The sequence below is a fragment of the Eptatretus burgeri genome, chromosome 9 (genome assembly GCF_056783735.1).
Source record: "Eptatretus burgeri isolate ZD-2024b chromosome 9, Ebu_testis_v1, whole genome shotgun sequence".
Lineage (NCBI taxonomy): Eukaryota > Metazoa > Chordata > Myxini > Myxiniformes > Myxinidae > Eptatretus > Eptatretus burgeri.
Window position 1 is genome coordinate 37,579,004 of NC_140969.1, and position 25,813 is coordinate 37,604,816.

The 25,813-nt window shown below is 43.5% G+C and overlaps 1 protein-coding gene across 4 annotated transcripts in view; it reads left to right on the top strand.

Moving 5' to 3' along the window:
• The window catches only part of RAP1GDS1 (Rap1 GTPase-GDP dissociation stimulator 1), a 125,307-nt gene that overhangs the window by 82,508 nt on the left and 16,986 nt on the right, over positions 1-25,813 (top strand). For 3 of the 4 annotated variants that reach the window (XM_085894765.1, XM_085894762.1, XM_085894763.1), the window contains 5 exons: positions 6,216-6,344; positions 20,292-20,420; positions 20,745-20,936; positions 21,556-21,717; positions 21,905-22,036. In XM_085894765.1, coding sequence (XP_085750891.1) covers positions 6,216-6,344; positions 20,292-20,420; positions 20,745-20,936; positions 21,556-21,717; positions 21,905-22,036 — 744 coding nt within the window. The remainder of the gene's footprint in view (positions 1-6,215; positions 6,345-20,291; positions 20,421-20,744; positions 20,937-21,555; positions 21,718-21,904; positions 22,037-25,813) is intronic. The other variant, XM_085894766.1, reaches the window with a different exon arrangement.

Consider the following 25,813-nt stretch of genomic DNA (forward strand, 5'->3'; position numbering starts at 1 on the left):
GCGTTAGTCCGAGAGGGTCACGACTGGATTGTCCGTCCGGTGGGCGACGTGCCGCGATTCGAGTTACGTGGCCGTCAGCACGCCGGCGGGCGCGAATCCGCAACAATATTTTCGCTTTAAATATGTTTTTCTCTGTAAAGGTTTGTCCGATCAATGCAAAACTTTAAACATAGGAGGGATTCCCCATGGCGAATATTTTATTGCTAACTCTAATGTCATAGGTTACATGGTATGGCAGCCATATTGGATTAAAGGAAAAATTTGGACATCATTTTCTCCAAAACCGCTCGATGGGAAAAAAAATTTGAAACTTGACTCATGTCATCATCAACTCCCCATGGGGTATATAGAGTGTTAATGAAGACATCATCGGAGAAGTGGTATTCCAGCCATCCTTGGTTGAATTGAAATCTTTATCTGAAAAATCTGAAACTTCTTGTATCTGATCTATGATCGGAGGTGAGTGAAGAATTAAATTTATGACGTTCATACCCCATGTCAAGAAACTATGTGACATAATGGTGTGCATGGATGATATGGGTACGTGAGCCATAATAGTAGCGTGTTCAGTTAACGATGGTATTTTTGTTCAGAATGAACGTGCGAGGTGAGACCATGCACTCTACGAGTGCCGTTGTAGTTTAAAATGTGCTTGCATTACAATGTGTTGTGTGTTCATGTTTATTAAAGAGTACTGTAGTGAACTGTGACAAAATGTAATGTGCTATGAGCCAGTGCTGATAATGACTCTGTAGCTTGTTTTAAATACTGCACTCAACCTTTATATAATAATAAACATGTTGAAAAACTATTTACATTCCTAATTTATCAGAAACGTGTGTCCCACAAAGTAATTTAAATAATATGCACAAAACAACTCATTAATATTCACGACCCTGGAAGTACCTAAAGCAACATGGATGTGTTTTAAATGTCATGGAGGAATTAACACCTCTCTTGTTCTGACTGACTGTTTTGCTAACTACCGTAGTTCATCTAGCTTCATGTTGTCTTCAAAATCGACTTATCTATGAATGAAGGAAAGAAAAATGGAGAAATTAGGCAATTCACCTTGTACTCCACGTCGACTTAAAGGCTGAAAAATGTGGTACCTGTGTCATGTCAGAAGATCTCTACCATTGTTACAGAACTTTACCATTCTTGAATTGATCTCCATCAAAGTTGTAATGATGATGAATGCCATTTAATGCATCTGATGATGTGTTGATCATTGTATTATTTATATATATATATATATATATATATATATATATATATATATATATATATATATATATATATATATATATATATATATGCAAGTCTGTTTGTTTGTTCCTTATAAGTTTCCAACCCCCTGGGCCAATTTCCTCAATTTGCTGCACCACATTATTTTTACATGTGGAAGGTGAACATCACAATAAAAACTCAATTTTTCATCAAATTGTTGTGAAAACATGAAATAATGTTGCTTTAGGTGATTGAGCATCATACGTCAGGTGCCCCTCTCGGCAGAGAGAGGGGCGGTACTTGGACTGCACCTACGCATGCGAAGGTCGATCCTCTGTCGGGAATTAAAGCTCTTGTATTTGAATATTTATTTCCTGTATGCAGAATGGAAATTAACATGCAGAGGGTCCTCGGTCTCCACGTGACTATTGAGTGTAATGAGTGGTTGTACGATCCTGTACAACATTAAACAAGGAAATAAGTTTACCGCCGTTGACGCAGTGTCTTTTACACCACCTTATTTAACACGTTACATGAGTTTTTTTAATGCCTGTTTGTGTTCTTTGTGACATCCTTAAAAACAGTAAGTTTCCTGTTTGGAATGATTTCAATTATGTTTGACTGCCAGACAGGCAGAGTAAAAAAAAGTATCTTACTCCTCTCGGTGCATTTGCGATCAGGATGAATACTGAGCCAAAGTTCTGCTAAACTGCAGGTTTGTTGTCCGATTCATATTCAAAATCTAACATTCAATTGAAATTAAGTTGTTCCTCATTCATAAACTGGCGTTTGTAGAGGATGGACAGACAGATATCCAGAAGAGAACCAATTGCTTAACAGCGTTTTTGCTTTGTGAATGTGGGGTAATTAGACTTCTTCATAGCATGTCACATTTTCTGGTACATAAATTGGTGTACAATTTAAGTTAAATTTTGACTTCTGTTCTGTTTCTGGTGTGTGTGTGTGTGTGTGTGTGTGTGTGTGTGTGTGTGTGTGTGTGTGTGTGTGTGTGTGTGTGTGTGTGTGTTTTTAAGGTTCTGGGTAGTTGACATGTTGTATTTAATGTATTGTCATAAAATGGAATGTGTGATGAGAGTTATGAATGTGATAATACATTCAAACCTCTTGCAGGAAAAGTTTAAATAGTGATGTTGCGTTGCTGAGTTGACTGACTGCCTTGGACACAGCTGAGGTTGTGGATCTAGTGATGTCAATAATCGACTGATGTGGATCCATGACCGAGGTTGTGGATCTGCTGTTTGGAGAGGTTCTCGGCTGAAAAGGTCAAATCCTTGAGGAAGAACGTGCTCAGCTGATGATCCGGGCGGTCGGGAAACCATTCAATTGTTTCCAGGTTAAGATTCTTATTTTAGGTAAAGGAACTATGTTTTGAGGTTTACAATCCTACGATTAATTTGCAATTGGTCACTGGCTTTGATACCAATATAAATTTTTTTATCACAGACCCTAAGCATCAAAAAGCTACAAATGTCAAACAAGCAGTTTCAGATGGAGCACCTCACCACCAATTGGACATTTAAATTGAATCAGACGTGGCAGTAAATGCGAATCGTTAGTCCAACCTTGTCCGCTCGATGACAGAAGATGTAATTTGTATTTTTGCCGCCTCCATCCCTACCCCGTTTAGAATCCTGTGTGGGCACTAGCAACTGCTGGTTTAAATATAGTTCAATATATGACATTGTGGAATTAACATAATTTACAACAATCCTTTAAATTATATTATAATTTCGGAATAGCCAATACTGTCAATTACTAAATGGAATTGTGGAATTGGTGTGTGTGTGTGTGTGTGTGTGTGTGTGTGTGTGTGTGTGTGTGTGTGTGTGTGTGTGTGTGTGTGTGTGTGTGTGTGTGTGTGTGTGCGTGCGCGCGTGCATGCGTGCGTGCGTGCGCGCGTTTTGGCGGCGTAATGGTTACACTGTCCACTCTGAATCTGGGAGGTCAAACCCCGTTCAAATCATACCAAAAACTTAAACATGGTACGTGCTGCTTCCTTGCTTGACGCTCAGTACTTAAAAGGATACAGCATGGACAAACAACACTGGGAAGGCAATGGCAAACCACCCAGTATAACTCTTGGCAAGAAACGCTCTGTAAAGAGAAATGCATCAAAAAAAGAAATAATTAAATATATATATATATATATATATATATGTATATATATATATATATATATATATATATGTATATATATATATATATATATATATATATATATATATATATATATATATATATATATATATATGTATGTATATAATGGGTTCTAAAGGGTAATTATGTGTTGGAAAGGGTCATTATAATGGGTTCTAAAGGGTAATTATGAGTTCTAAAGAGTAATTATAATGGGTTCCAAAGGGGATCATAATGGGTTCTAAAGGATAATTATAGTGGATTCGAAAGGGTAATTCTTGTGGGTTCTTAAGGGTAATTATTATGGGTTGTAAAGGATAATTATAATGGGTTCTAAATGGTAATTATAATGGCTTCTGAAGGGTAATTATAATGAGTTCTAAAGGGTAATTATAATGAGTTCTAAAGGATAATTATAATGGGTTCTAAAGGATAATTATAATGGATAATTCTAAAGGATAATTATAATGGATTCTAAAGGGTATTTCTAGTGGGTTCTCAAGGGTGATTCTAATGGGTTTTGTTTGTTTCTCGGTTTTGCTTATTTATCTATATATTACTAAAACTCTCATCTTGTTTGTATGTATGTATGTATGTATGTATGTATGTATTTATGTTCCCGAAATACAGCCAAAACAGTACACAATAGCGCAAAAATTTTAGGGCCACCTAACTTACCATTCGCCTGCGGTGTGCAGTGTCAAGTTTCGTTCAAATCGGGCAACGAAAAAAATTATAAAAAAATCAATTCCTGATTCAGTCAAGTACTCTTCGGGAGTATTTGATCAATGCAAACAACCTCAGCAGTATAGTTCGCTGGAGCTATCTTTTTGTTTTTTTCTTGAAATGATTTTTTTCATCAACCGCTGTCACAACGGGAACCCAACGGGTTCACGGGTCGTCTAGTACCATATTAAAAATGCCAAACTGAACCGCTTCCTTCGGATACAGGTACGATTTTATCCACTTATTTCTCTCACTGCTGTCTTAAATTGATATTAGTTGGAACCACTGCAGTAAAACTAGCAAACCATTTTTGTCTTCCCATTTCACACTAAAAGAAAACAGACAAACTAGAAGGGCACTCGGTAGAGTGCATACCTCCACCACGCAATGCCTGATCCACGAGAACATATCAGGCCCAATGCATTTTTAAAATATCATGCTCTATATCGTTTTGGCCCTCTCTCTCTCGATGGTGAAAAATCACTTTGAAAATTAAACAATTCTTGTATCCAGATCAAGATTCGGATCTTCACCAAAATCGAACCAATTCGTCCTTGTCACACACCAAACCTGTCCACCAAGTTTTGTCCAAATCGATGCGTCACTTTTGAGATATCCTGCTCACAGACGGACAAACAGACAGGGATGAAAACATAACCTCCTTCCACCTATGGTGGTGGAGGTAATTGCATGTTCCAGGTTTTCAATTCTCAATTGCAGTATATAACTTTTTACAATATCCCAATTGAGAGTCTATTGTTTATAGAAGATAGGAACCCATTTCCTTAAAGAGTCAGACTTGAGCATTCCAAATGAATGAAAGATTATAGATTTATGTTCAATACGGTATTTCTATAAATTCAGCTTGGCTGGGCAGAACATGGATGAACTACCTTATTCAAATCCACTTTCAAATTTATTTGTTTTGACTGTCTGCCAAATTTTTAATACCGTACTTTTAGGCTTCAAAGTCATTGGAGACAATCAGGATATTTTTTGATTCAGGTGTACTTCTTTCACCATCACAGCATACGTTTTCTCAGAGAAATGCAAATCATTCGGATAGAGAGCAACTGCCTTGCTTTTTCTCTCTTTTCTCTTTTGTTTTCTCCTTTTTCTCTTCCTTCCGACTGTTGTTGGATGCATCTTTTTCTTTTCCTTTTCTCTCATCAGGTTCATCTTTCTACCACTCTGTTATTACTGGATCAGTGGATGTCTCTTTTCCCCTTAATTTTTTTTCACATTTTGCACATTTTTATTTTGTAATCTTGGACTGAAAGGGCTGAATCTCTCTCTCTCTCTCTCTCTCTCTCTCTCTCTCTCTCTCTCTCTCTCTCTCTCTCTCTCTCTCTCTCTCTCTCTCTCTCTCTCTCTCTCTCTCTCTCTATCTCTCTCTCTCTCTATCTCTCTCTCTCTCTATCTCTCTCTCTCAATCTCTCTCAATCTCTCTCAATCTCTCTCAATCTCTCTCAATCTCTCTCAATCTCTCTCAATCTCTCTCAATCTCTCTCAATCTCTCTCAATCTCTCTCAATCTCTCTCAATCTCTCTCAATCTCTCTCAATCTCTCTCAATCTCTCTCAATCTCTCTCAATCTCTCTCTATCTCTCTCTATCTCTCTCTATCTCTCTCTATATCTCTCTATATCTCTCAATCTCTCTCTCAATCTCTCTCTCTCAATCTCTCTCTCAATCTCTCTCTCCCCCCAATCTCTCTCTCCCCCCAATCTCTCTCTCCCCCCCAATCTCTCTCTCCCCCCCAATCTCTCTCTCTCTCTCTCTCTCTCTCTCTCTCTCTCTCTCTCTCTCTCTCTCTCTCTCTCTCTCTCTCTCTTTCTTTTATTTTTGTTATATTTGTTTCCCCACTTATGTGGTTTCTTTTTTATTTCATGAACTGAAAATTAAAAATACTGTGACTATTTTTATTTTCATATTTTCTTTGATTTTATCCATATTTTGATTTGGTTTCTTATATTTTCCTTTTACATTCATTTCTCATTGATATTTGTCTTGTTTATTCTCATCCCATTTTTCTATTTTTTTGTTATGGTCCCCATCCTCATTTCTTCCCTACTTTGTATTTCTCTACATGTCTCCTCCCCAGCCCCAGCACAAGAAGTCGTCAGCCAAACAGATGCTCCGATACTAGCTCTGGGCCTTTTGAAGAGCAATCACACACCCCGTGTCTGTGCAGTCCTTGCTGGTTTCATTGGCAACTGTTGCCGGGGTGACGGTAATGGCCTTGCAACTTCAAGCTTTCCGACACCGCCGAAAATATTCCTTCACTTGATCTACTCTGAATTTAACATTGCCATTCTAAGTCTGGGGAGTGACTTTTCTTTTCTCGCTTTTTTTAAAGACAAGGCCCTGGGTTTTGCAGCATATCTGTGCTTTTGTTCTGGCACCTGCTGGCCCCAATGCTGGCGTCTTCGAGGCCCTTTGGTTCTGCATCAGTTTCTGCTTTAGATCTAGCTTTGGGGTTTCTGCCTTGGGGTGTGCCCCAGATTATGCTTTAACTCTTCGCTTGCGTTCTATTTGAACATTGTCAACACCTTCCCTCCTCCCCCTCCGGCAGCTCGTGACCCTGATTCTGGCCCCTCGAGCAGTTCTGGTTCTGGCATCCCCTGGCTCCATTTCTGGCACCCCTGGCCCCGTTTCTGGCACTCCCTGGCCCCGTTTCTGGCACCACTTGGGCACATTTCTGGCACCACTTGGCCCCGTTTCTGGCACCACTTGGCCCCGTTTCTGGCACCACTTGGCCCCGTTTCTGGCACCACTTGGCCCCATTTCTGGCACCACTTGGCCCCGTTTCTGGCACCACTTGGCCCCGTTTCTGGCATCCCTGGCCCCGTTTCTGGCACCCCCTGGCCTCGTTTCTGGTACCACTTGGCCCCATTTCTGGCACCACCTAGTCCCATTTCTAGTACTAGCTAGCCCCATTTCTGGCACACCCTGGCCGTTTCTGGCACCACCTGGTCATGTTTCTGGCACCACCTGGCCCCATTTCTGGCACCTCATGGCCCCGAATCTCGTTCCTCTTGACCCTGGTACTGGTCCCTCCATTGGAACTAATCGGCATAGATATTGCCCCCCCTGCCCCTCTGACTTGGCAGCACTTGGCCCCTAATTGGAAAGGTTCTCCACTGCGGTCTATTTATCACTTTGGAATGCAATAATTTTGGCATTACATGCTGCAACTATAATTGCATGAATGAGGCTGGCACATGGACTTTTTTTTAATATTGTAGAGAGACCTGTGCACTATCCATGAGTATAACCCCCATTTTGGCTGGATTTCCTCTTGACTTGGTGGCGCAGTGAATCGTGATGACCAGAGAATCATTCTGTTGCAGTGCACTACCGTTGACCCAACCCAGCCTTTTGAGTTCCACCTGCCTTGTAGGTCCTCCGTACACTACTGTTGAATCCTCATAAAGGTCACCTTCTCTGCCAGTATTTCTGTTAAGGACTAACCCAGTACGTAAGGGGTTTAAAAGTTAGAATTTTCATTGTCTTACAAGGACTGCCATCAAAGGCTGCTGAGCTGCATCTACTCAGAGGCAACGACATTAAAGGTAGAAGATACTCGCTTTTCTCCTACCACCTTTATGTGAGAGCAGGACTGGCACATGAAACCAGGTGCTTGGAGCTTTGTTCAGAGAGATGTTTTGTTGCTCTTGCCAAAGGGAGATTGATGGACACATCCCCAAAATTCACCCCAGCATTCCTTACCCCTTTGGCCCATTTGCTGCCAAAAACTTGGACCAATCCACCACGATGCTTCACTCTACATGTTGTATATTGATTATAACGAGGATGTTATTGCGGTTTTGGAAGACCCCGGGGAGTTGCATCCACCACAAAAAGGAACCGTGGAGTTTAGCTATCTCAGTAGTATTTTGTTTAGAGAGATTACCTTTCCGCTCATATGAGTGGACCGGGAAATGCCTTGTGTTTGTGTAGCAGGATTCTATTCCCTTTGTAAATATTCTCTAAATCCCTTCTCTTCTTATATCCCTTCTCTTCTTATATCCCTTCTAATCTCTTTGCCCCAATTGGTTCACGAAAAATATAATAAGTGACCACTATATTCGTTATTGTTGTGTGTCTGTCTGTCTGTCTGTCTGTCTGTCTGTCTGTCTGTCTGTCTGTCTGTCTGTCTGTCTGTCTGTCTGTCTGTCTGTCTGTCTGTCTGTCTGTCTGTCTGTCTGTCCGTCTGTCTGTCTGTCCCGAGCATAGCTCTGTGGGTTTTGATCTGATCCTGATGAAATTTTGGTGGGAGGTTTATATCATGATCTAGTTGTGTTTTCCTGAAAATGGGCGTGATGCGCCCATTATGGGCGGAGCTACGCCCAAAAAACATGTGTTTTTAGGGGGTAGCCGATTTCAATTTGCATCTTCTCCGAGGGGGTTTGTCGAATCTGACAGGGGTTTCGGTATTTGGTTAGCCCAATGGAACCTGCATAGCCCCACGGAGCTCGATTTTTCATTTTCGTCCCAAGGTCAAGGTCACAAGGTCACGAACTTAGAAAATTGCGATTTTGACATAAAAAAATTTCTTTTCCGAGGGGTTTGTCGAATCTGGCAGGGTTTCGGTATTTGGTTAGCCCAATGGCACCTGCATAGCCCCATGGAGCTTGATTTTTTTTCATTTTAGTCCCAAGGTCAAGGTCACAAGGTCAAGGTGACAAGGTCATGAACTTAGAAAATTTCGAATTTTGACATAAAAATCAGACGACCGCCCAAACTTTGAGAGCTTGGATGACAATATTTTTATGCATAATCTTGAGGTCATTCCCCACCTAAAGTCTTGAAACCATTTTTATCTATCTCGAACACCTTGAACACCTTGCCCGTGGCGCCCCCTTCAAGTTTGTTTTTACGCTGATTTCATCAAAGTATGGATAATCCGAGGAGTGCGAAATGCCATATAGCCTATATGACGTTATATTGTTCCTGGAATGTTCCAGAGGAAGTTTTGCACCAAAGGTCATAATCCTTGACCTTTGACCTTTAAAGTTCACAAAGGTCAAATTTTCAATGTTGTGGGAATCGAACCGGGTTTTCGACCTTCTTCGACGAACTAACTCCATTAAGCTATAGCATGTATCCTGTTTCCTTATTTTAATGTCCACAACATTGTTTTGTGACCTTTAAAGGTTATGCAAAGGTCAAATTTTGAAAGTTGTTGAACGAAACCGGGTTTTCGACATTTTGCAGTTAATAACCTGTCACTCGTACCACATCATGTTGATCATTTTTACAACTTTATCAAACATTATCACATTGTCTCATCCTTGACTTCTGAAACAATCTACATCGTCAAATACCGCTTGTGAACCATCGTCGTCTTCAGACTTGTCCCTCTTAATCTCTCTTGTTCTTTGCACCTCTTTTCAGCGTATCCAAACACACTTTGAAACACACAAACCCGCATTACATTACAAAACCACAAAACAAAGCCAAATCATCTGGTAGCACCAGAACATCCATTGCCCGATGGAGCAGGAAGAGCCACATATGGGCACGGTTATCGGAGGACGGTGTCACCGAGCCGGGAGCTCAACCAATTAGCGTGGCTTGACAACAGACATGCTCTAATGCAGAGGCAGTGCTGTGAGGAACAAGCTGCGCCGGGACGCTGACCATGCCTCGGCCAAGGGCTTTATAACTTGGGGTCACCAAAAATTTGGAACCATATACGTCCAGGGAGCAAAGAGAGCCAGAAGGAGTTCTCCAGGAACGAGCCAAGTGACTGTGAGCTGCTGCGCAGTCGGGCTCTGGCAGGGGCGAGCAAGCCAACCACGGAGTGAGTGCGATTGAGCCACAGAACTCTCTCCCTGGACGTGTGGGCAGTTACATATCTTTCTATTGCTTTCCCTATATAAAATCGTTCACTTGGAATGCACAAAATGCAATGAACTATTTTCCCTCAACTCGTTCAAAGAAGGGATATTGATATGCATTCACGATTTCCTCTACGCATTTCAAAGCATTCACCGCATTTCTCCCCTCATGGCGCATTACGCCATCACCGTCTCTTCTTTCTTCCCCCCTCCCCTTTTCACGTTGGGACCACGTACACCCGCGGGCTTGCATCGGGTGAGTGAGGAATCACCAACAAGCCCCACCTTCTTTATCTCTGTCTATTACTGTTGTCTAATTTCCCAGAGTGAATAAGTCACCTATGTCTGTAGTTTCATGATAAGGTGATTGTTTAATGAGCTTACGTGTATAAGGGTAAGAGTTTCATTTGTGACACTGCATTGCTTGTAAATACTTGCTATTTGTTCAACAAGACCTTTCGTTTCCAACCTGCTCAATTCTCTCTTTCTCTGTTGGTTAAACACGAGTGTGTAAATAGTGGATGGGAGTTTTGCCCCACTGATTCACTACGGTGAGACGAGCCGATGTCCCACTTGCGGTTACACTCAGCTGTACTTGATGTAAATAGGAGTGGGGTGTCGAGAGCACGGTTCCCTATCTGGGGGGATCAATTTGCCGGAAAGATAACGCTAGAATTGGACGCGAGGACCCTACCTAAATTGATCATCTCAGATGGCATCCGTGGTTGCTTAGCAACCCGTCATGCCGCAGAGTTATCAGCGGCTCCGAGAAGCCCTCTCCTGACCCGGCCAGCAAACCCATAACTATCATTCTCCATTCTGTTTTTGAAGAAATAGTCCTTGATAGTTGCCGAGTAATTATAACTTAGATGCCCCTTGTAAATAGCACAAGTCTCGAGCTTGTATGTTATTAACCCACTGTTTATGGTCTCGTGACCATTTTGACCTTTTGGTTTGATGTCTTCTCAGCAGTATTTCTCAAGCAGAGAATCCTTGAGATTACTCTTTATGAGGTAGCATAATAGAGGTAAACTTGGTCAAAAACTGGATGTGGGGAAAAAATGAAAGGGAGGGGACGCATGGGGTGGACAAGATGGATACAGATTCTCAGGAAGGAAAAACTGGAAATTTGGAAGAAGGTGATCTTGTGTGGTGGATGAATGGGGTAAAACAAGATCATGATTTTGGATGAGGGATGCTCTGAGGAGGTGGGGAACAGCTGTCTTGAAAACTTGGGAAGTCGAGGGTGGAGGGGGGATGAGATTGAAGAGTTTGGGGGAGAGCAGTATTTCATCAAGCTGCGGATGAAGGCCTTGTAGGAGGATAGGAGTTCAGGTGTGCCAAGGAAGGACTTTGTACGACGAAGGATGCCCAGTTGGCGGCTGGCTTTGGAGGCCAACTTTGAAATGCGGTTTGCCCAAGAAAGATTATATGGCTGAAGATGAGAACCAGGTGTTTGAGTGACTGAACTCCCTCAAGAGGATTGTTAAGAAAGTAGATGGGAGGGTTTTCCATATGGTCCAGAGAGAGAGAGAGAGAGAGACAGACAGACACAGATTGTGAGATTGGTCTGGATTGAAAGACATTCTTAGTGTTTGACAATCTTGTGATTTTATCAAGGTCTGAAGAGAGGGAAGAGGCTACAGCCTGCCTATCTGAAGCATGATGGATGTCATGGCAGAGGGTCTGCACACAACCCTAACTTTTTCATGTAAAGAACACACCCTGAAATACTGAACGGCATTTTTATAGAGCTTTACCTTTCTGCATTGATAATTTCGATAAGCAACTAAACATTGGTGGATAACCATACATTAGACATGCAGAGAAAACTTGGAGAAGGAAGCAGGACTGTGCACTTGTACATGTTTTCAATATGATCTTCACAATGTATGGAATGGTCAGGTATTTGTGCTGCTTACATTTATTGTCATATTTCATGTTGTAGATGAGTAATGTAAGCTATTCTGTTGCAAGTAAGATTATTGGTGCAACCATTCATCCATCTTTATGTGTCAGGTCAGGTGAGATTAGATCTGTGACTTGCTACAGGTACCATGTAAACTTGTACTAACCTGTTCCATAGTTGAGTTGGCGGTGATTAAACTGTCTCCCCACCAAGTTTCTGGGTGAGGAGAGTGTATGATATGAACACCCAGCAGGATGAAGAACAAAACCTGTCAAAGGGCGAAGGAGCTCCTTGTGAGCCAAGGGCCATCCATATCTCGTGCCAAACTGTGTCTACGGATGTCCTGCAGTTGGGTTACGTTTTATTAGGAGGTTGGTGGCAGCATTTGCACTGTGGCATAAAAAAATCTGAAAATCCACTCCGTGGGAGTACCTCCTGTGCAGCTCACGGGATGACGGGATTGGGGCAAAGCCTTTGGGACCCGAATCTTCGATGATAGGAGGAAAACCATGAGGTCACCTTCCCGGGTCAGATTGTGGTAGTGTGTGTCAGGGTGGTGCTGAGTTGTCGTCCACCAGATGGCGGTCTCCTTGGGTTATCTGAGGCAGTCCCTTCGGGAGGGCGCCTGGAATGTCCTATCTCTAAGAGAGGATGATCACCTGTCTCTGTTATCATTTGAGCTTAAGCGTTTGGACATCGGTATTGCAGCACTCTGAGATTTGGAGACCGGATTGCGGCGAGATCATGTTGGGTGGTTACACCTACTATTGGTCTGGTCGCTCTGATGGTTACCATGCCCAAGGAGTTGCTGTAGCTGTGTCTAATAAGCTGACTCCAATGATAATGGAGGTAACACCGGTCAACAAGCGTATTATGAGAATAAGGATTCATCACTCCTTGGGTGTCATTTCCCTGGTCTCTGTATATGCTCCGACTGAGGCGAGTGACACTCTGTATATGCTCTGACACACATTCTGTGTCACGCTCGACTCTGTGGTTCATCAATGCCCCAGGCCAGATACTCTTCTAGTCTTGGGGGATTTCAATGCATCGACTGGAACTGATAGGGATGGTTATGAGGCGTGTTGGTTCCCATGGGTCTGGAACTATGAACCAGAATAGCTCTAGTTCCTTGACTTTGCAAGAAGGCATGGACTTCTGGTGGCTGGTTCATGGTTTTATTGCCCACAGGCTCATCGCTGGACTTGGTATTCCAATGCTGGTGGTGTGGCAAAAGGGAATGACCATGTGCTCGTGGATGGTCGCTGGAGGATGATCCCGAAGTGCTCATTTCCTCAATACTGACCACAAGCTTCTTGTTGCAACTCTGAAGTTGCAGCTTAAATCCAGGAGAATGGTACCATCACAGCCGAGGCTGGATGTTGGCAAGCTCACGGATGAGAGAGGGTAGCCGAGGAGCTTGTGAACAGGCTGAGTGGAGATTTGGGGTTCTGGGTGCCTTGAGAGATCTTGAAGAGTTGTGGAGTGCCTTCAAGATCCTTGATGTTGCCGGGCGATGTCTTGGAACTCACTGTTGGGCAAAGAAGAATTTTGTCTCTCAAGGGACACTGGATACCATTGAGCAGAGTCGCAGGGCCAGGCTGAATGGCAGAGCTAAGGTGTTCAGTGAACTGAGGTGTAATACTGGACGTGCACTAAGGGTGGACAAGGAGGCCGATGTGCGAAGAATCTGAGGGGGTAGAGCATCACCTGTGGTCAGGTGATTTTCGGCCTGCTTACAGGGGAATTTGTGCATTGCGTTCCTCCAAGCCTGGCCCTCGGTGAACTGCAGTTAGAGCAGAGGGTGGTGGGCTTTTGACAGAGGAGAGAAGGCCGCTGGGCCGGTTGCTTTGAGCGGCTGTACCAGGCTGATCCACCAGCTGTCGAGTTGGACGTCAGGGGTGTTACAATCCCGATTGCTGACCCTCCAGTCAACTGCAGTCCACCTTCATTTGTGGAAACACAGACTGCGGTGAACCGGTTGAAATGGGGTGAAGCTCCTGGGATCTGTGACATCCATGCTGAACTTCTCGAGGTTGGTGGAAATGCTGAACTTGTGTCATTGCATGCAGTTCTGTGCTCTGCCTGGAACACAGGCATCATCCCAACTGACTAGAAGAGGGGCCTTGTTGTCCCACTCTGAAAAGGGAAGGGTGATCGCCAAGACTGCAACAACTACCGAGGGGCGACGCTGCTCTCAGTGCCGGGCAAGGTCTTTGCTCGAATAATTATCGATAGGGTTCGCCACCATCTGCTTGAGCACCAGCATCCAGAGCAGTCAGGCTTTCCACCAAAGAGGTCAACGATTGATCGTATCGTTGCTATTCGGGGCCTCACCGAACGCTGTTGAGAGTTTCGGCAGGGGCTGCTTGCAGCCTATGTTGATCTCTGTAAAGTGTTCGATTCAGTGAATCACGATGCCCTCTGGAGGATTCTTGGTCTTTGTGGGGTGCCACCAAAACTGATCAATCTGATGTCTGAACTCTACTCTGGTACTAAGAGTGCTGTGAGATGTGGTGGTTCCATCTCTGACTTATTTCCAGTTGTTACTGGAGTTCATCAGGAGTGTGTATTGGTCCGCACACTTTTCAGCACTTGTATTGACTGGATTCTGGGGAGGATGTCAGAGAGATCAAGTTGTGGTGCATTGTTTGGGAATGTCAATATCTCTGACCTTGATTTCACAGATGATGCAGTCATCTTTGTGGAGACTCTCCATATCCTTTTGGGGCCCTCGAGGTGCTGAATGGGGAGTCGGAGCCACTGGGATTACGGGTTTCCTGGGTCAAAACTAAAATCCAGGCTTTCATTGACATATTGGATGCTTCTGTCCTGTGTGTACCTGTTTGTGGCGAGGATGTTGAGGTCACGCAGAGATTCACTTTCCTTGAAAGTGATATTCATGTCTCTGCTGGCTGTGAGCCAGAGGTTAACAGACGTCTCGGTCGGGCCTGGGGAGTCATGTATTCACTGGATCATGGTGTGTGGCGCTGCTGGTACCTGTGCGGGAGGACGAAAGTCCAAGTCTTAAGGTCCTTGGTGCTTCCAGTCTTGCTCTATGGATGTGAGACTTGGACTTTGACCAGAGATCTGAGATTAAGACTCAATTATTTTGGTATCAGGTCTCTTCGGAGAATCCTTGGCTATCACTGGTCAGACTTTGTGTCCAACGAGTGGTTGCTGAGAGAGACTCAAATGAGATTTGTTACCTGCATAGTCCGTAAGCGTCAGGTGCGGCTGTGTGGACATGTGGCTCATTTTCATGACGCTGATCCTGCTCACCAGATTCTCTCAGTGAGGGAGCCTCGTGAGTGGAGGAGGCAAATGGGCCGACCATGTTCCTCGTTGCAGCAGGTTGATCAGCATCTCAAAGCGATGGAGATGGGCCAGGCATCCGCATGGGGGATGGCTAGCCGGAGGCCCCTGGAGTACCAGCAGAAAGTGGACACAGCGATGCGCTGCTCTGGCGCATGCTCCCATGCCTGACTTGATATTCATTCATCTTTATGCTGCCTGTGGCTTCTGATTTTATAATTGCTGGGAGTGCGGCTGTGCCGCTGATGCAATGATCACCTGTCCCCTGTTGGTTAGAGTAGGAATTTGGGACTTGGCTAGGGCTCCAGTCATAATTTGCTTACTCTTTGTGAAGGACACTGTGGGATCTTTAACATCCACCTACTAATACTGGCAAATGGGATGCCCAGTTTAATGTCCATCTGAGGGATCCATCCATTGGGACCGTAATCTGTACAGAGCGTTGCTGCTGCCTTCGCAGTCTCCAAAGCTATTGGGCACAATCCTGGATGTGTCACCATTCCGATGCAGATCTGAGGGATGGCACACGTATTGATGCCTCACCCTGCCTGCGAGACATCAAGACGACAGTTTATTGCTGGGCTGTTTTTTGAACCCAGGCTCGATTGCTGAGAGGTGATGTGCATACTTCTCAGCCTGTAATGAGAAGTGCATTTGGTGCCTAAGAAGTGCATTTGGCTTAACATATTGGGATACAAGTCACATTTAATAAAATTAATGAGAAACAAAATAATCAGCTTGGCCTGGATGTACTCTAACTTTTAGGAGTTACGAGCATATCTATCCCAAACAGCCAATGACCTGATATTAAATGTATAGTAGGGTTATGGCATGTCGATTCAGGCCTGCTCAAAGAGTGTGAAGAAAGAAAATAATAGTGTGACAGGAAAACGAAGACTTGTCCTTTTCAGGTGCATTTTTCTTTTGTAAATGGTTTCAGTTTCTGGTGTCAGGTGTCAGTTTCTTTTGTAAATGGTGCATTTCACAAAGAATATATTTGGAATAAAGAAAAATTATTTGTATATACTTTTTAAAAGGCATGAGAATACAGTACAATGCTTCCTTCATTCTGACTCGTGTCAGATGTATTTTTAAAAATCCTGCATCAAAAGTTAATTTCTGGTGGTATTTAATCCCGACACTTCGGATGTTTCCTAATGGAAAAGCAACTTGGACTGAGTCATGACACTAAACAGGTTGGCTTGGACCTGCGCCGACACTATACATGTGATTACTAATTCATCTGCCTAGCAGACGTGATTTTGTGCGTGCATGCGTGCGTGTGTTTCATCTGTCCGTCCGTCCGTGGTATAACGTTTTTTTACCAGTTGAGCTTTTGTCATGAAATCTTCAATTAATATATATATATATATATATATATATATATATATATATATATATATATATATATATATATATATATATATATATACACGTAGTAGCTGTTGTTTTCGTCAAGTTTAGTTCAAATACAAAGCCGACGTGGACGGGACTTGCATTTTGAGATGTTTTCTAGTTTATTACTTGTTTTTATTCAGTACAATAGTCATGGTTGTTTAAAGAGCATAAATTAAAGAACAAAGAGAGCATAAATGCAAGTTTACGGTTTTTAACAGGACTGGAGTTAGATTTATATCAGTATCGGAGTAAACATAGGCAAGTTAAGAAAATAACTCGGCAAGCCAAAAGGGAGTATGAGAAGGACATGGCTAAGAATATTAAACATAATATCAAGGCTTTATTTAAGTATATCAGGGGAAAAGAACAGGTTAGGACCAGTGGGCCCATTGAGGAATATCACCGGGAGAGTGGTTAGTAATGAAAGTGAGATGGCAGGTTTATTAAACAGGTATTTTTCTTCAACTTTTACACAAGAACAGTCAGGAGAATTGCCAATAGCTGAGAGTATCTATCGAGGATGTGAGGAAGGCCTTCTACAGAACATCCAGGTTGGAGTGGAGGAAGTAAAGGAACAGCTCGGAAATCCAAGAGTAGATACGGCTCTGGGTCCAGATAATATGCACCCGAGAGTATTGAGGGAGGTGGCTGAGCAGGTTAGCGAGATATTAACGGATATATTCAAGAGCTCACTGGAGTCAGGACAGATACCGGAGGATTGGAGAGTAGCAAATGTAACACCATTATTTAAGAAAGTATCCAGAGAAGAATTGGTAAACTATCGACCTGTTAGTTTTACTTCAGTTGTGGGGAAGGTGTTGGAGACATTAATTAAGGACTAGATGAGGAACCATTTAAACTAATACAAACTAATTAAAGGTAGTCAGCATGGGTTTACCAAAGGTAGTTCCTGTTTAAGAAATCTTTTAGAGTTCTATGAAGCAGTGTCTCATTGGGTGGATGAGGGAAAGGCAGTGGACATAGTATATCTAGACTTTAAGAAGGCATTTGATAAGGTACCACATCGGAGGTTGTTAGCTAAAGTGACGGCTTGTGGAGTGGCTGAGCAGGTCGCTAATTGGATTGAAAACTGGCTTAGTGATAGGAAGCAATGAGTAGCTGTGAGTGGGAGCATGTCTTGCTGGGAGGATGTAAGTTGCGGGGTACCTCAGGGATCAGTACTCGCACCATTGTTATTCAATATTTACATCAACGATTTGGATAATGGGGTAAAGAGTGAGCTTTCCAAATTTGTGGATGACACAAAGCTTGGAGGTAAAGTGGATAGCAGAGGGGGTGGTGATCAGATACAGGAGAGTATTGATACTTGTATGGATTGGGTAAAAGATTGGCAGATGGAATCAAACCTGAGCAAGTGTGAGGTGTTGGGGATGGGAAAGAACAATGAAAATAGAGATTACAGGATGCAAGGGGTAATTTTGAAGCGTGTCACACAGAAGGATCTGGGAGTGGTAATAGATATGGGAGGTAAGCAGGCAGCACAGTGCCAGGTAGTGTAGTAGATAGTAGAGAAATTGTGCAAATTATGATACAAGCATCAAATTTGGCATTTCTATTCTGCAGGGCTTTATGATCAAATCTGCCAGATTGGCCATTTGAAAATCCAAATTTTGAAAAATTTGAAGAAAAAAAAACTTAAAAAAAATTTGAAGTCACAGCTGGCTGAAATTCTTGAAGCGCAAGTGAACATCCCAGACAGAGAACCAAGGGGAGATGCAGTCATCATTGATGGCTCAGCACTTATCAATGCCCTACCTCCACGCACTTCAAAGATATTTGATGACTATGCTAAAGAAGACATCATCCCAAAGGTGGAATCCTATGGTGCCAGGTATGAGAGGGTGGATGTAGTGTTTGATGTGTACAAGAAGTCAAGTCTGAAGTCCGAGGCAAGGTCGAAAAGGGGGCAAGGAATCAGAAGAAGAGTGACAGGAACCAATAAGACCCCAAGTAACTGGAGAAGCTTTCTTTGAGATGACAGCAACAAGACTGAGCTGTTTCACTTCCTTGCGGAAAAGATGTGTGAAGCACAGACGACAAGCACAGTCATTGTCACAAAAGGAGACGATGCCATTAGCAACACAAGGAAGTCACTGGATGCTGTGTCTCCATGTTGTCATGAAGAAGCTGACACTCGAACATTTGTACACGCCAGGGATGCAACGACGGATGGTGACACGGATGTACTAGTCATAGCAATATCTGTACTGCCATCCTTACAGGAACTAGGTCTTGAGAACATGTGGATTGCCTTTGGCCAAGGAGCCAATGCACGATGGATTCCAGTCCATGAGGTAGTTTCTGCAATAGGGCCTGAGAAAGCTAGAGGGATCCCATACTTCCATGCGTTCACTGGATGTGACGTCATGTCTGCCTTCCGTGGTAAAGGAAAGAAAACTGCATGGCAGATGTGGAACGTCTTTGATGATGTTTCTGAAACATTCACCAATCTCAGCTAGCATCCAACATTGATTCGTGATCTTGACTTTTTTGAAGTTTTTTTTTTTTTCAAATTTTTCAAACTTTGGATTTTCAAATGGCCAATCAGGCAGATTTGATTAGAATCCCCTGGAGAACAAATGTGCCAAATTTGATGCTTGTATCATCATTTGTACGATTCCTCTCAAAAATTGCTGTTATCTGCCCCACTAAGGCAGTTGTAGTGAAAGCAAATAGGGTTTTAGGTTGTATTTGGAGGGGGATCAATTATAAATCAAAAGAGGTGGTGTTACCATTGTACAGGAATTTAGTGAGGGCCACATCTAGAATATTGTGTGTAGTTTTGGTCACCACAGTTCCGGAAAGACATAGATACCATCGAGAAGGTTCAGCGTAGGGCTACAAGATTGATTCCGGGCCGAGCTGGACTCAGCTTCGGGGAGCGGTTGAAGGAAACAGGGCTTCATACACGGAAAGGAGGCGGTTGCGAGGAGATATGATGGAGATGTTTAAGATAATGAAAGGTATAGGTAAAATAAGTGCAGATAAATTATTCAATAGAGTAGACAGTGACAGAACCAGCGGCCACAGCCTGAGAGTAAAGAAGAGGAGAGTTTAGACGATAGTAAGGCAGGGGACTTTTACTCAGAGAGTAGTTAATGCATGGAATGGTCCGCCTGGAAAGGTATTGGCAGCAGAAAAAGTAGATAACTTTAAATTATAATTAGATAGGTACCTGGAAGTTATGGAGATAGAGGGGTGTGGGGATGTTGATAAGACTTTTAGGTAGTTTGAGTATTGATGGGTGATTGTGTTCGGAGTGCTGTTGGTGGGGGTCTTGTTAAGGGGGGTTGTGTGGTTGATGTGTGTTTTTAACCAAGCCCATGTCGCCTCTCTGAGGGGAAGAAAAGGGGAAAAAAATGACAACAAAAAAAATACAAAAAGTTTTTTTCTTTCATTGATTAAAATGATCTTGGGTTGGTGTGGTGTTCACGCAGGAATGATGGGCTGAATGGCCTCCACCTGTGTTGGATTTCCTTGTTAAGTATTATACATAGTTGTTCCTGTGGTACATGCCGATACCTTTCTGTTTCTCCTCTCACCATTCAGTATGTTCCACTTGTAATTTTTTCCTTTGGAATATGACAAAAGCACAATCAATTTTTGCAACAATTTAGCACAGCTCTATTGCTCAGAAACTATTCTGTTCTCCCTCTTTGGTGAACACACCCCACCCCTTTTTTCCATCTAGAACCGCTGCAACGACGATTGGTGCAAGCTGGGTTGCTTGGCAACCTTTCTACCTTGTTGGAGCGAGTGCGATGTCATGGCAACTTGACAGATATGGTGCTTGTTGCCCTTGGCAATGTGGCCTCTCTTGGTAACTTGGTGTATGTATGATTGTATTGGTGTATTATTGTTTGGTGTATGTACGATTACAATGTTTTTTAAAAAATTCTTTATCTCTGAGTTGTTATTTTTTTGTGGGTACTATTTTGCTTGTGAATTGCTCTTGTATTGCTTTGTGGTTGTCCTTAATATGAGACACACGTTGCTTTCTTGTGAGAAATTTCAAATAATTGTTAAATGTATGTGCAGTATAGTTCTCCATATTATTCACTACAGGACCACATGGAATTGGTATATGCATAGTCAATCGACAGTGAATAACATTGTTTTCTTTTGCCCACTGTCTGCCCCACAGATTTGAGTCGGGAAGAAATTCTGAAAACTCCATTATGCTCTCAACTTGTCGCTCTCCTTCGTGATTCTGTTGAAAGAAAGCAAACGGTAGACTGCCAGGGAACGCCTGAGCATGAGACAGAGTCACAAGGAGAAAGTGAGAGAGAAAGGAGAGAGACTATATTGGACGTAATAGCTGCAATGGCAGAACATGGTGAGTTATTGCTGTATAATATTTTGCTACACAACTTCCTATCGGTATTTAATGTTCCTTTTCTGAGTTCTTCATTTATATATATATTTTACGTTGTCCATGTATGCTATACTGCGTGCATGCATGTGTCTAGATGTAAGACTCTGCATTTTTTTTTTAACTAGCACCTTGGTTATTCACATTTGAATCGTAAAGATGAAGCTATTTTCCATTTTTCTCTTTCTTCGGCTGTAAACAGACGATCTTATCTTCTGTTTTGGCTCTCTTAATCTTGGCCGAGCTATAAACTGTCATCTTGGTGTCTCACAGGCAGGGCTAGGCATCAATTTGTGTGCCGTCCCTCAGATGGGCGTGAAACCAGGCGTCCTGTCTTGCCAGCATTAGTTGGTGGACATTAAAGATCCCATGGTGTCCTTTGCGAAGAGTAGGTGAGCTATCACCGTCACCCTGGCCAAATTCCAAATTCCCTGCTCTGACTTGTGTCGGAGTGGCGGTCCATCCGTGATTGTGCTCCATCGCTGATGAAACTGCCTCGGCAGTCCGATGTGCATAATGGTGCGAGAAGGAGTATCCATCCATTTTGCTTTCTTCACAACGTTTCCAATCTTGCCTTCTACAGATGAGGTGAAAGAGAGACTTGTAAGTGCAGGTCTTCCACAACTCCTGCTGAGAGCAGTGAAGGAATGTCAGAAGGGTAGCCAAGGAGAGCATCCAGGGAGTGAAGAGAGATTAGCAGAGTTGAAAGCTGCTTCGGATCTCTTGGTTTTACTGCTGCTGGGAGGTGAGACACTCAAAGGATAAGGTGTTTCTACAGTGGTTTTACAATGATGTGGGAGAATGGCAGCTGGATTTAGTGAGAATGATTGGGGGCAGTAGGGGTAATGGTAGGGATGGAATTGGTGTTTGTTTGGATCAATGAGACAAAATGTTTCTGACCAAAGGCTAATGCTGTGTGTCTCGGTCGGCAGAAGTAGCAATGCAAAACGTATTTGGTGAAGGAGAAGATTCTGTTCTCTCGGCCACACTCCACTGGTTAGACTCTCCAACACCTCATCTCCAGCTTGCGGGTGCTCTTGCCATCGCAAATTTTGCTCGTAGTGGTGCGTTCACACTTAACATTACACTTCTGAAATCCTACACATTACATTCCACACACGCTTCAATCAATACCTCATGTCTCACCTTCAGAATCCTATAGTTTGAGATGCAAATTGTGGTGAAACTATAATACAGCACTTTATGTTCATTCAATCCTTACCTTTGCCTATCGCCTTTCTATGAACAATTTTAGTTCTGTCGAAAACTTCAACATGAACATCATGCTGGTTGGCTCATCCCAGAGCTGAAATAATCTCTCATCTGACATATGACAGAAAACTTGTGGTCTGTGGTCGTATAATTGAATGGCCTGGAAATCTACAGTAGAGAAGATTTCATTTATTTTACATAGGGGCTTAGAAATATTAATTTTACTATCTCCTGATCTTAAGGATTTTTTTTTTCATCTTGCTTTAAGATTGATGTTTCAGATGATTGTCATCTTCTAAAGCAAACATTCCTTTCTCTGTTCTTGAATCCATGGACCTCATTCTCCTTTGCATGTATTATGTCTTCACTAGTGGGGTACCTGTGTGAAACCCACCGGCATAGACATGTATGACATTTGGACATCTTGAGTTAGATGCTGCACGTAGAGATTTACAAAATTGATGGTGGCAATTCATCAGATCCAGAAATGATGTAATCTACACAATTTTACATAATATTTCCTTCCTTTTTTTTTTTACATAATTTTACAAAAAATTTCCTTCCTATTATTTCCTTCACATAATATGTGAATACATATCCAGGCATATGTGAAATACAGTTTGCGATGTGTAATTCCACATGATGTAAATATGATTTCAAGATCTCAATTCTCCAAACCCCCCCCCCCCCGCCCATCCCTCTCTCACCCCTCTTCCCACTCTCTCCCACTTCCTCACTCTCTCACCCCTCTCTCTTCTCCATCATCATCATGCACACTGCAAAGGGGAGAGGATCGTGCACAGGGGAGAGGGGGGAGGTAGGAGGTGAGGGGTGGGAGAGGACTACTATACTACTCAGCAGACGCATCTGAGATTGGGAGAGGACACCCAGCAGGATTAAAAATAAAACCTGTCAAAAGGCGGAGGAGTTCCTTGTGAGCCAATGGCCATCCATATCTAATGCCCATCTGTGTCTGCAGACGTCCTCCTGCATTTGGGTTACTTTCTTTTAAGAGGTTTGTGCCAGCATTTGTACTGCAGTCACCATAAAACACTTCACTCTGCTAAACACAAGGAAAAGGCAAAGAAAATTGAAAACCCGCTCTGTAGGAGTACCTCCTGTGCAGCTGCCCTCCGCAAGGCAGCTCACTGGATGACGGGATTGGGGCAAAGCCTTCGGGACCCCACTCTTTGATAAGAGGAGGAAATCCATGGGGTAACCTTCCCGGCTCAGATTGCGGTAGTGTGTGTCGGGCTGGTGCTGAGGTGTCGTCCAGATGGTGGTCACCTTGGGTTAACCTGATGCAGTCCCTTTGGGTAGCTGCCTGGAATGTTCTATCCTTAAAAGAGAGAATGATCACCTGCCTCTGTTATCATCTGAGCTCGAGCGTTTGAACATCGGTATTGCAGCACTCTCTGAGGTTCGGAGACTGGATAGTGGCGAGATCATGTTGGGTGGTTACACCTACTATTGATCTGGTCACTCTGATGGTTACTATGCCCGAGGAGTTGCTGTAGCTGTGTCCAATAAGCTGACTCCAATGATAAGTGAGGTAACACCGGTCAACGAGCACATTTTGAGATTAAGGCTTCGTCACTCCTTCAGGGTCATTTCCCTGGTCTCTGTTTATGCTCCGACTGAGGCGAGTGATCTCTTCGTGAAGGATGCATTCTACGCCACACTCGAGTCTGTGGTTGATCAGTGCCCCAGACGAGATACACTTCTAGTCTTGGGGAATTTCAATGCATCGACTGGAACTCATAGGGATGGTTATGAGACATGTGTTGGTCCCCATGGGTCTGGAGCTATGAACCAGAATAGCCCTATGTTCCTTGACTTTGGAAGAAGTCATGGACTCAGGGTGGCTGATTCATGGTTTCAGTGCCCACAAGCTCATTGCTGGACTTGGTATTCCAACGCTGGTGGTGTGGCAAAGGAGATTGAGCATTTGCTCGTTGATGGTCGCTGTCGGATGATCCAGGACGGCAGGGTCTACCGGAGTGCTCATTTCCTCAATACTGATCACAGGGTTGTGGTAGCAACTCTGAAGTTGCAGCTTAAATCTGGAAGAATGGTACCATCCCAGCCTAGGCTGGATGTTGGCAAGCTCAAGGATGAGAGGGTATCTGAGGAGTTTGTGAACGGGCTGAGTGGGGATTGGTGGGGGGGGGGTCTGTGTGCTTTGGGGAATCCTGAAGAGTTGTGGAGTGCCTTCAAGACCACCGTACTTGATGTTGCCGGTGGATGTCTTGGAACTCACAGTAGGGCGAGGAAGAATTTTGTCTCTCAAGGGACACTGGATACCATTGACCAGAATCGCAGGGCCAGGCTTAATGACAGAGCTGAGCTGTTCAGGGAGTTGAGGCATAAAACTGTATGTGTGCTGAAGGAGCACAAAGGAGGCCTATGTGTGAGGAATCTGTGAGGGGGTAGAGCATCACCTGTGGTCAAGTGATTCTTGGACTTCTTACAGTGGAATTTGCGCATTGCCTTCCTCCAAGCCCATCCCTCAGTGTGCTGCAGTAAGGTCTGACGGTGGTTCTCTCTTGATAGAGGAGTCTGGAGTGAAGGCCCGCTGGGGCGGTTACTTTGAGCGGTTGTACCAGGCTAACCTACCAGCTGTTGAGTTGGATGTCAGCGGTGTTACTATCCCTATTGCTTACCCTCCAATCAACTATGATCCACCTTCATTTGTAGAAATACAGGCTGTGGTGAACCAGTTGAAATGGGGGTAAAGCTCCTGGGATCTGTGGCATCCATGCTGAACTTCTCAAGGCTGGTGGAAATGCTGTACTGATGTCGTTAAATGCAGCTCTGTGCTCTGCCTGGGACGCAGGCATCATCCCAACTGACTGGAAGAGGAGCCTTCTTGTCCCTCTCTGGAAAAGGAAGGGTGATCGCCAGGACTGCAACAACTACCGAGGGGTGACACTGCTATCGGTGCCGGGCAAGGTCTTTGCTCAGATAATTATTGAAAGGTTTTGCCACCATCTACTTGAGCATTAGTGCCCAGAGCAGTCAGGCTTTTCTCCAAAGAGGTCAACGATCCACACCAAATGCAGACGAGAGTTTTGGCAGGGGCTGCTTGCAGCTTATGTTGATCTCTGCAAAGTGATCGACTCAGTGAATTGGGATGCCCTCTGGAGGATTCTTTGTCTCTGTGGGGTGCCACTACAACTGATCAATCTAATGTCTGAATGATACTCTGGTACTGAGAGTGCTGTGAGATGTGGTGATACCATATCTGACTTATTTCCAGTTGTTACTGGAGTTCGTCAGGGTGTGTACTGGCCCCAAACTTTTCAGCTCTTGTCTGGACTGGATTCTGTGAAGGATGTCAGAGAGATCAAGTTGCGGTGCATCGTTTGGTCATGTCAAGATCTCTGACCTTGATTTTTTTTTTAGATCATGCAGTCATCTTTGTGGAGACTCTCAATATCCTTTTGGGGGCTCTCGAGGTGCTGAATGAGAAGACAGAGCCATTGGGATTATGGGTTTCCTGGGTCTAAACTAAGATCCAGGCATTCAATGACATCTTAGATGCTGCTATCTTGTCTACCTGTTTGGGTGAGGATGTTGAGGTCACCGAGAGATTCACTTACCTTGGCAGTGATATTCATGTCTCCTCT